The sequence below is a fragment of the Miscanthus floridulus genome, chromosome 17 (genome assembly GCF_019320115.1).
Source record: "Miscanthus floridulus cultivar M001 chromosome 17, ASM1932011v1, whole genome shotgun sequence".
Classification (NCBI taxonomy): domain Eukaryota; kingdom Viridiplantae; phylum Streptophyta; class Magnoliopsida; order Poales; family Poaceae; genus Miscanthus; species Miscanthus floridulus.
This window is the reverse complement of record NC_089596.1, coordinates 86,290,647-86,302,170: the sequence shown is the minus strand read 5'-3', so window position 1 is coordinate 86,302,170 and position 11,524 is coordinate 86,290,647. Positions and strand designations below refer to the sequence as shown.

Below are 11,524 nucleotides of genomic sequence, written 5' to 3'. Positions count from 1 at the left end.
TAGTGGGGTGGGGGGATGGGGATTGCGGAGCAGCGGTGGTGGCGGGTGCTTCCACGTTGCCTCGTTGAACCTTTTGTGCGACGAAGCAGTGTTCACTGGTTCCCACCTCTTCGAAACACGAAGTCTTTTTCTTCTTTTTTTGTCCTTTAACTTTGGTATTTATCTAATTTTAATATCTAACATAAATTTTTATCTTAATTACCAACACCATTTTTGTCGATCCACCAATCTGATTATGGTGCTTTCTGTGGGCACATTAAGACACTCTAGCTCTCCCTTCCTCCTTTGTTACTACCACCGCCTCTATCTTCCTCTTCCTTCTCTTCTCCTCTGCCGCCGTTTCTCTTCCACTCCACCATCTATAGCACCGTATCCAACCACACCAAAAAATACGTGCACTTAGAGCCCTCCATCTCCCTGCCTTCTCCCTTATCTAGTGTGTAGTGAGACTAGCACGGCTAGATTGGCCTCGCACATGTCCCGTGTCCGATGGTGCTCTGTGGCTTTGACAGTGCCCTTTCTCTGTGTCTATCACATCGAGAAGTTAAACTTGTCCTCCTATACATGGAGCACATGTTCATAAATGAAAAAAGTTGTGTTCGAGCCCATCCGTCGAAATGGGAATGATTTATTTTTGGCCCCTTAACTTTTATGTTTATCCAATTTTGATCTCTAACCGCAAAATCGAATAAATTTAGCATCTTAACTACCGACATCGTTCTATTTTAACCCCTTAGCTTGTGTGCGTCTAAGTTGTACCTGATAAAAAAATTTGGTGGTTTCCAGTCCACTGGCTAGAACTCACATGTAACACACTCATCTTTCTTTCTCTCATTTTCTCACCAATACCACCTCCATCTCCCTCTCCCCTACTCTCTCTCTCAGTCATCGCCGACTCCCTCCCACTTCACCATCCATGGCACCACGCCTGACCGCACCAAAGAATATGTGCACTTAGAGCCCTCCACGGCTCCACCTCCCTTTTGTCTTATCCATTGGCCCTCCATCGTAGCCCATCCCCCCCCCCCCCCCCCCCCCTCATCAAGCACATGCGCGAGATTGCCCGAAGCTAATGGTGCTTTATGGCATGGCGGTGCCCTTTCTCTCTTTCTCTCCTGTTCAACCCTCCCCAAACACAAGGCATGCATGCAAGGGGCGGAAACTTGAACCAACGTGTAGCTAAGAGGTAGAATTGACCTCGGCCATGGAAAACCTCCTTTGTTCCTCCATTTCCTCCGTGACAACTGACGGGCAAGAGATAGTGTGTATAGCAGCACACAAGCACCCCCTCCGTCCCAAAATGCCTCCATCCCAAAATTCTTGCAAATATAGGTTCTCGAGATGAAGTTAGCGAAGAGGAAAAAAGACACATGTACCTCTATTGGACACATAGTTTTTTGTCTTCCATTCCACGCGCACGCCACAACACCGATAGCTGATTGGCTAGACGAGGAGCTAGTGGTAGATTCCTCGAGGTGCAAAGGAGAGGGTCCCACCGCTGCTAGCCTTTACAGGTCTAAAATTGCAAGCTTTCGCGGACACAACTTCGGGTCTAAAATTAGACGCTTGAGTGCAAGGCAACGGGCCGAGGACGGTTTGCACACAGCATAGATGAGTACAGTGGCGGCGCAAAAGCTAGCACGTTGGACACAATTATGGAAGGTGGCGGTGGGAGAGAGAGAGTGAGCGCATATGATAGGTAGGCTCAAACTACTTAAAACCCACAAAAATAAGACTACGAGGTCCAAAATAAATAATATTAATAGTTAAGGTGCCAGATTTACTGAATTTTCAATTGAAGATTAAAATTAGATAAATGTAAGAGTTGAAGGGAAAAAAACGGGCTCATTAGTTTGAAATAAGATCTTAGAGCGCCATGGGCGATGGGGGTGCTTGTGTAGTAGCATATAGCCAGCTGGTACGAATTTGAGCTATTCCTGCGGACTAGTTGCCAATTAGTTTTACTTGCATTCGTATATACATGCTTTCTTTGCAGTCACAAGACTCGCAATCACAACTAAAAAGACCATAAGAAACAATATGTACCTCATTAGCAAAAACAAATCGAATTTTGCGGAGCATGGTACATTTCTTATTCCGAAAAATAAATTTATCTTTATTTGATTATTCCAAAGTGCCCGAATCTTCGTCCTGCGTGCCCATTTTCAGTACTCTCATCGCGCCTTGTCAACGCTCCCGCCCTCCACCCCACAAGTAGGCTTCATAGTTCGTACAAGCACCGGCCCTAAGAAAGCAGCAATGTCCAGGCCGTGCTTGCATTGCATGCTGCATCCCACATGGCATACCTATGCTACATGACTAGCTACATCGCAATATTCGCATCAGCATCAGCGTCGGGCCATCGGCATCACTCCATCTAGTCCTGTGGAACTTGGACGATACCACTAGTCCACTACACACACAAGGAAGAAAACAGGGCGCCAGACGAGTGAGTAGTGACCCATCGGCATCACTCCATCTAGTCCTGTGGAACTTGGACGATACCACTAGTCCACTACACACACAAGGAAAAAACAGGGCGCCAGACGGGTGACCGGTAAGGCTTTGTTTGGTTCTACCGTGTATGGACTAAAAGTTTTAGTCCACTTTAGTCTATGAATTAAAAATGAACTAAAATAGTGTTTGATTTCTTGAATTAAAATAGACTAAAGTGGAGAGGGAGGGCAATAAATAAGAGGCATGGATGTCCCCAACACCTTTTAGTCCATTTTAGTCCAGTTTCGTGGACTAAAGAACTAAATGATTTTAGTCCACTTTTAATCCATGTGTTTGGCTATTTAGTCCAACTAAAATACAGATTTTAGTCTAAAATGCTTTAGTGCGTAGAAACCAACACCCCCTAAGTCAAGCGCACCACGGTCCTGCCTGTTGCTCTCTCCAAATTACTCTAATCATTTTGTTTACCACTTGGTTTCAAGTCTCCGCCCAGTTCTCACAGTGGTGACGGTCACAGTGAAGTCGGCAATTCGGCATGCACTGCTCTGTGCCTCTGTGCTCTGCCTTGGAACTGGAGGCGCAGGCGCCAGGGCCAAGCATGCCGCATGCCAGAAAATCAGGCGCCTCTCCTGATGACGACGGCCCGGCGACCTGCTGCAGAAGCAATGGACGACGGCAGTTGGGTCGGCAGAGATGCATGCCTGCCGGGCGTCGGAAGTCAAGCGCGAGCACAACTTACCAGCTAGTGGTCTAGTGGCAGTGGAGCATATATTAGTACAAAACAGTAGTGGTGGATTAACGGCTCAGCTAAGCCTAAGCGACTCTCAGGGTCAAGGGCTCAGGGCATGCTGGCTTTTTCTTTTTGCCTTTTTTCGCCTTTTGATTTTCAGTTCAGTAGCCATATGCATGTGGATGTAGCTAATCGCCTTGAGAGCATCATGCGTGACGAATGTTGGAAACGACGACGACACCAGCCACTCGCAGGAAAGCTGGAAAACCGTGCCTTTTCCTCCAGTCCCTTTGATCTTAATCCTGTGACTGTGAGGCTTGAAAGCTACTTGTGCTCTTCTATAATCTATCAGCAACAATGTTGATCGCATCGCTGCCGTTGCCGTGTTGTTAAGATATTATCCGTCCACGGCACGCTCTTGGGGGGAAAAAGACCACCGCTAACGTTAACGAAGGCAGGAAAAGCCACCATGCCTACCAGCACTTTTATAAATGACCGTGGTGGTGCGCTCCCGCTGAGTGAATCTAATCTAATCTGTGTGCATCGAGATTTCGACACTGGCAGGACAGGAGTGGATTAATTTGCTGTGGAAGTTTGACAAGGGTGGCAAAAGCGTGCTGGACAGCTGGCCGCATTGCAGCCGGGAATCGGGATTCCAGGAAGCAGGAATAATACAGTGCTGTGACGCTGTTATGACGCAGCCGTGACTATGCACAAGCAGGAAAGAAAAGCATGTGAGAACGATCTAATAAGAAGGGTTTCGAGAGCAGAGACCTTCAGGACTTTGATGAATCCTAGTGCTCCACTACTATTCTGTGGCGTATGTGTCCTCACTTCTCAATCACATGCAGGTACAAATCGAATCGATGGTGGTCGGACGGACCTCGACGGTCTTGGTCTCCAGCGTAACATCTTTCAGCTGCATCACTGTCTAGGCCGCAGATGGCAACGGGGATGTACCCGTCGGGTATCGCCGGAACGTTCTCTTTCTCGCTACGGAGAATTCATCCTATCTCCGTCTCCGTTAACTGTTTTGGGTATAGATTTTTGCCCATCCCCGTACCCGTCGGGCATCGGTCGGGTAACAGATACCCGACGGGTACTACACACCCGATAAACAAGGACACTTGGGGTCGCACCTTTGCAATTGGAGACGTTTCTTCTTCACCCGGGTATAAGTGTCGGAGTCTCGGAGATGCCGAGGAGAAGGAGCGAGGTTGCGAGGAGGACGAGCAATGGTGGCAGAGAGACCGAATTGAGGAAGCGAGGGGCACGAGCGCTCGTGAGGCAGGCATGCTTGTGCTGCTGGCGGAGATGGTGAGGAAAAATTAAACTAGGGTTCCTAGAACACACAAACTATATATATGATTGTTCAAATTTGGGCCAAAATACCTATGTTGAGCTTCTTTGGGCCTAATACTCGCATGACAGCTCAAATAGTCGGGTTCCCCAACGGGTAACGGAGACGGGTAAACAGGGAACGTTTCCGTACCCGTTATACCCGTCGGGGATGAATTCTTGCCCATTTAGATGCCCACAGATAAAGATATGATCCTATCCCCGTCTCCTAATGGATCAAATATCCATCGGGTATCGGGTATCGGGGCCCGTTGCCATCTTTAGTCTTGGCTGGGGTAGGAAGCTGCTCAACGATACTGCATCCAGAAAGATAGTAGGAAACTAGCTCAAGGATCGACTCGAGCATGGAAAGCAATGGAGAATTCGAGTCCTCGTTACCTTTTTTCAGAGATAACAACATGAGTCCTTACTTGCGCAGCAGGGTTGTACACGTACCTGTAAGTTAATCAGGGGAGGGGTTAATTATCAAAACCTGTCGTTTGTTCCAATCCAGTCCTTACTCGTGGTCCTCGGGTGAAGCCACTGATCCCGTCCTTGACACGACACGATACGCCAGCCTCTTCGATTGGAGCGTACAACCAACCATTATGTCTCGATGCTACAAACACAGACACGTTTCTAACTATACCGCCAGGTTGCAAATAATTACTACTTCCTCCGCACACTAATATAATTTGGCCTACCAACTCGTGTTTCAGCGTGACGTAAAATCTTATGTTGCATATAAGAGTAAATTACATCTACCACACAACAAACTTGGTAGATGGGTGCAGATTAATCCAACAGCTAGTAAACTGCTACGATAACTTGGCAAATTGATGCTTCTATGGTACAAACACTACTAGTCTGATAAAATGTGTACTCATATACTCCCTCTGTTCCGATATATTAGTCGTTGTAGCCCTGAACGAGGTGCATCAAACTTTGTTTGAACATGGGCGTCATTGTGTCCGGATGCATGGACTACCCTGTGAACCTGGACGCTTAAATGTTGTGCCAAAACGACAAACATTGCGGGACAGAGGGAGTATATATTAGGCGCTAGGGTTAATAGCAGGTTTGTCACATGTTCATTGGCACGTGAAATTCTTTAATATGATTCTGGAAATTGTAAGATAGACAAATCAGTTGGTTGAGTTCCCTGTGGTGGAACCTGTCCACCCGGGTTTTAGTCCCTGACTTAACACAGGTGCTCGCACTTTCCTGTATTTATTTCAGGATTTAACGGCGCTACTCTTTCAGTAGTAGGCGACGTGCCTGTGGTGACTTCGTCAATCTCGAGATTTGCCGATCCAACTCAGTTCTTCAGAGGTGTTCATAAGGGTAGGGTGTGCATGTGTGCATTTATAGAGGTGAGTGTACACTCGTGTAAGTGAGCGTCTACGTTTGTAGCTAGATTAAAAAAAACAGGCGCTTCACAACGTCGATCACCTAATCCACTAGTGATGGAACCTCATCACCGAGAAGCTGGTGTTGCTCCTCGTAAATATAGTCAGACAGTTAGTGTGTATTGTTCTTGAACTTTAATCATCTATTCTAATCATGTCAAGATGGAGCTTCCACACGAAGATGATCGTTGGTTCATATCAAGAGTTTGTTGTTGGATACTGGAGTGATAGCACACTAGCACAGGGTGTTGATAGGATTATGGCCATGGTTTATCGTCTGAGGCTAGATGAAAATATTATATCTTCCTTGTCCAAAGTACAAGGTTCAAAATTCTAGAGCAAATGCGATCATCTTTTGTACATTGTTCAGTTTTTTTGGGATGTTTGAAACTGACAGGATTATCTAGTAATTCTAGCGCCTAACTAGCGAATACATATTTTGCCATATTAGCAATGTTTGGACATTATATAGACCAATTTGCCGAGTTAATGTTTTTTTAGTAGTTTATAAGGAATTGGACCAATTTGCATCCACCTGCCAAGTTATTGTATGATAGTCGTAATTTATTCTATTATAATAATCATACAATCCACTTATTACACGCTTTTTGGATATTATTATGGGGGCTGAAAAGTTTAACTTGCCCCCACCTTATCTGAAGTGGTTCCAAACTAAAGGAGAAGATATGTATTTTTTATTTTAACCGACAATAATTTACCACAATAATCTAAGAATCCAAACAATCTAATTATTATAAATTTATAATTTAAATTATAATAGTCCTATACATAATTCAGATTATAATCCGGTTGTGATCCAAATGGGTTTAACTAACCAACGTCAAATATAAGAGGAGTGAGGAAATAAAGTTTAGATAAATTTCACTCAACTTTTTAAAACTTTGACTACTATAAAATATTCTATTTTGAAACTTGGGTTTATTTCTCAATGTGATTCAAAACATGAAAACCATATAACCTCATAAAACGTATTAGATTTTATAGATACATTTTATTAGGAAATTATGGTCAAAGGTGCAAAGTAGAGAACGCCAGTACGTTTTTTACAGCAGGAAGATCTTTTACACTGAGAAGAATGTCGTGCACGAAACTATGTACGTTTCTACACTGAAGATCTCCAGTAGCGATTATGCACGAAACTATGTGCTTTGAAGCTGGTCTACTAGTAGTCAATTATGCATGTCGTGCACGAAACTATGCACGTTTTTTACAGCAGGAAGATCTTTTTAACACTGAGAAACGCATGTACGTTTTTTGCAGGAAGATCTCCAGTACGTGCTTTGAAATTATGCACGTTTGCATTATATCATCTTTACACTGAAGATCTTCTTTTCTTATTTCGGCGGGCTGCAAACGTGCACGAAACTGACTACTAGTAGACCAGCTTCAAAGCACAAACACTGCGCTTGGACAAAGGGATGAAAACGGATCGGATACGGACGGATATCATCGATATTACATTTGTTTTCATATTTTTATCCGGATTCGAATTCGAATACGGATAGTGTCAACTATGTCGGATAGGATACGATTAGATATCGACATCATAAATATGCGATTTGAGTATTCGGATACGGATACAGTATCGGATGTTGGATATCCGGACTCGGATAGATCTCAACCCCTCTAAAAGGATTCGGTTTCAAATACGGTCGGAAAATATCCGTACCGTTTTCATCTGGACGGATGGATGTCCACAACCTGTCGAACAGCTTGATATCTGGTCAAGAATGCGTGCGCTGAGCCGCTGACCCCAACCAGCAGCTTGTAGTCGACGATACACGGCGATTAATGGCTTTGCCAAAGCCAAACCCACGAGAAAGCTAGCATCGGTGACCAGCGGCCCATGACATGAGCTCCGTGAGTTCATGTCCGTGCTTTGCTGCTCGAAATATCTTCACAGGCAAATGGCACCAACAGCAACAACCTCACAGCTAAAATCAGGCAGCTGAGCATGGGTAACTGATTTGAAGCCTCTAACGTAGACATCTCTAGGTGGTTGAAGTAAACGGTGACTCAACTGAAGTTACAGGTCCAGCAACAGTAAGTGGATGTTGATGGAAAGCAAATTCTTTCCCAGAGACAGCACGGACTGATGGTGTGTGCATATGGACAACTGATGGATACAGTTTTTTTTTTTCATTTCAGAGTGTAGAAAATGCTACAGATGGGTAGAGTCCAAAGAGCGTGTATGAACATGCAACCCGGGCATTGCAAATAGCGTGTTTTGTTGGGTTCTGGTTACAGGGGTGAAGTGAGCTGAGCCGATCACCTGGTCATTTTAACATTGAAGAAAATTCTAGCTTCTCACCAGGATGAAATGTTAAGGGCCATCCATCTGGGCATGGAGCCCTGACCTGTCAATCTGACCTGCAATTATCCTTTCAGAACAGGAGATGCTTCAGGCACAACCCCTTGAACGATCCATCTGGCTGCTGGTGTTAAAATCTGGGGTACCAGAACATGCCCTTGATGCCTTGAGGATCAACTTCAAATCCCAAGTTCTTGTAGAAATCTATAACTGCAGCCAGAAAGAACGAAAGAGTGGAAATATAAACAACCATTAGTCCATAGAAATACTGTAGTGCTGCAATTACTAATTTTGCTGATCTCCATCCACATCCTATATTTTGCACCTTTTCACAATTATAAATTATCTTCCTCATGTGAATAAAAAAGCAAGTGGTGCCTACAACGTCCTTTTCCATGGTACTTGCATTATTCAGAGAATAAACAGATTTACAGATTTTGCAGCACCTATACAAATAATTCAAAGTAGAGAACAAGCCAAAGGCACATAGGAAACAGGACAGATATAATTCTAGCCAACTATTCTCCTTTGACATGGCATGTAAATTCATTTTTCTTTACATAAGATGTTGTAGAAGATTTTGAAATCAACACCTTTATTATCTGCAAACAATGTAATGTTGTTGATGTCTCTCTGGAGCAAAGTACGAATTACTTTCTCCATGAGTGCTTTACCAAGACCCTGACCCTGAAATAATTGAAGTCTCAGCCATATCATGATAATTCTTCTTTAATATAGCCAGTAGAAATGTTGGGATAGGATTCTCAAAAGGCAAAACAGCAAAGTTCATCAGCTCACCTGGTACGAAGGATCAACAAGAACATCCCAAATTGTAGCATTGAAGGCATGGTCTGAGGTTGCTCGTGCCATCCCAATGAGCTGTTTCTTCTCTTCTGCCTCTGTCAAATAACTTCTACAAGTACACTAAGATGTTCATCATCTAGAAAAATGAATTTCTGCAAATAACCTTCAGATTAGGACACATGCCTCAACTAATGCATATGATCACAGAAGAGCCTGTGATAATCAAACAATGAGGCAAGTACCTGTTTCTGAAGATCTAATTATTGAATGTAGTGTAGCAACCAAGTAGCTGTTTCTTAATGAGGCTGCTATCTTTGATAGAGGCCTGCGCGGCCATCCTACCTGTGAGATCAAATATTTAAAACAACACATTTGTTATGGGGATCAATATTCAAAACAAATTATAGTTGTCAAGAGAAGAAGCATTAAGTTCATTGACTATAACATAACACTGAGAAATATTGGGGTTGATGAAAGATCACCTTATCGCATAAGGCTTGGAGATCATATACATCAACATCTCCAGCTGAAGAAAATAAAATCTGTTCTGTGCTTCCGTCAAGTAGTGTTCTTTCTAGGAGTACTATTTCCACAGGCAAAGGTTCTTCCACTTCAAGTGGTGCTGGTGGTGGCTCTACTGTATCTGTACTGTTGTTACTCTTCAAAAAGCTGAAAAAACAAATACATTTCCATTTTTTGTCCATAAGATTGAAAACCAAAAGCGCGAATGCAACACCATTGAATGCCATAAATGAGATTCCAAGATTGTAAAAGATGCCTAAAAATGTGTGGTTTCAGGCTTTATGCCTACCATAAGGCTGGAAGATACAATTGTTGGTTGAAGACAAAGGGAAATAACTAGACAGTTTCATGCTGAAAAGGAAGGAAAGAAACAATTGCATCAAACCCCTGTCGCTAAAAGACCCAGAGTCTCCAAAAATAAACTTTCCTTCAGACATGATTTGGTCCCACTAGATATTTATATGGTTCTCAGGCTGACAATTAGCAAGGAGCAAATCCCTACCTGTTCAACTTTTCTTTCTCTTACTTTATCCAAATATCGTGGGAATAAACTGTTTTAGCCTTTTCTGCTAAGGCGAGAATTTGTAACAAGGAGAGGTTTATTTACACCAGTAGATGCATATCGAAGTATAGATAACATAAAACCTAAAGAAAGCATATAAATGAAGTGTTTGCAAGTGTAGACAATGTACTTTACCCAGATCTGAGAGAATCCCACAAGCCAGCCTTCAAGGACCAAGCTGATGCAGACCGTGTTTTTGCTACAATGATAGTGTGGCCATCAGTGTTGAGCTATTAATCATCAAATTAACACCTACGCTTCATGAACAGCCCACAAATAGTCACAGAAAACATAATAATGAATATAAATCAGCCTATGAGCAATCAACAGTTTGCATGTTTAACTTGCCATTGAGCTTCAGAATCTACAGACTTTGATGGATCAATTATTATCATGATTTTGATTTCTGCACATGTTGAAGTCTACAAAATAATTCACAAATAAGGGCACAATTTTATTTAAGAGCTACTGGTGCGCCAGTAACAGATCCAATGCAGGCTTCCAGATATTAACAGGAAATGCGATAACCCAAAAAGGGAAGTTCTGCAGATATTTAACCAGTTAACCACCACATCAGTTTGAGGATATATGAGGTTCCACAGGTTTCAAACAACCATTCGTGATTCCATTCAGCAAACTGCCTGATTAGCACGGTGGTACCCACGTACTTGGCTCAATTGTTAGCTCAAACAACCATTACTGAAGGCTGCGCTAGCCTGACCAATATCAACCATTGCCCATCATCCACTTCTGACAATGCGGTGCGCTGCAACGCGGGGAGCGGTGCCTTTACCTGCCACCCGATTACGCAGAAATCTGGGCGTGGAAACCGTGCTTCGCGCTTCGAAACGGCACGCCGTTGGGATGCGAACGCCACACCTGAAATATTCAAAAAAAAAAAAAAATCACCAGCAGTTCAGCACTAGCAACGCTAGCAAGGGCTTTGAGGGCCAGAGGTTGGGCGCGCAGATACTAACATGGAGGAGTAAGGTGCGGCGGCGAAGGCGGGAGGCATCTTTAGCGCGTGTTCCCGGGAACGGGAAGCTCGCGTGTCTCCGGGGACCGGAGCGGGGGATAGGAGACCGCGTGAGCGACGGTGGCGGAGAGGAGCAGTGGGTGTTACGGGAGAGAGGAGGGGAGCTCGCGGCCAGTGGTCGCGGAGGTTGGTGGATAAGGTCTGGAGTCTGGACGCAGGCCGGGTCTCTCGATTTTAACTGGGCCTGTGACTCTGCGACTGCGAGGGTTCTGTTGGGCTGGGCCTTACACGTAGGGGCGTGCAACCAGAAAGGCCGGATGAAAAATGAGATCAGCCTACATCTTGGCCCAAGGCCTAATAAAAGTACATAGGCCCAAAAATATTGGTCAAATCC

General features: G+C 44.1%; 1 protein-coding gene across 2 annotated transcripts; it reads right to left on the bottom strand.

Moving 5' to 3' along the window:
* Nucleotides 1-8,080: 8,080 nt before the first annotated feature.
* Nucleotides 8,081-11,317, bottom strand: LOC136516766 (serotonin N-acetyltransferase 1, chloroplastic-like). Of its 2 annotated transcripts, none has more exons than XM_066510250.1 (8): nt 11,132-11,317; nt 10,942-11,033; nt 10,290-10,353; nt 9,553-9,739; nt 9,313-9,412; nt 9,065-9,165; nt 8,860-8,953; nt 8,081-8,476 (listed from the first exon to the last, which is right to left on the bottom strand). In XM_066510250.1, exons 1-8 carry the CDS (start codon nt 11,167-11,169, stop codon nt 8,397-8,399), a joined length of 756 nt encoding a protein of 251 aa, XP_066366347.1. In that variant the 5' UTR covers nt 11,170-11,317; the 3' UTR covers nt 8,081-8,396. The 2 variants fall into 2 exon arrangements, with proteins under 2 accessions (XP_066366347.1, XP_066366348.1); XM_066510251.1 differs by having other exon boundaries at nt 8,082-8,476; nt 10,948-11,033.
* Between the last annotated feature and the right edge of the window lie 207 nt (nt 11,318-11,524).

What these genes read in the sequence shown, in the direction of transcription:
- LOC136516766 (XM_066510250.1), bottom strand. Translation starts at nt 11,169, where the DNA reads ATGCCTCCCGCCTTCGCCGCCGCACCTTACTCCTCCAT. An exon ending in GCCGCACCTTACTCCTCCAT is followed by an intron (nt 11,034 to 11,131) that starts GTTAGTATCTGC and finishes TGAATATTTCAG; the next exon opens with GTGTGGCGTTCGCATCCCAA. An exon ending in ATTGTTTGCAGATAATAAAG is followed by an intron (nt 8,477 to 8,859) that starts GTGTTGATTTCA and finishes TTCTGGCTGCAG; the next exon opens with TTATAGATTTCTACAAGAAC.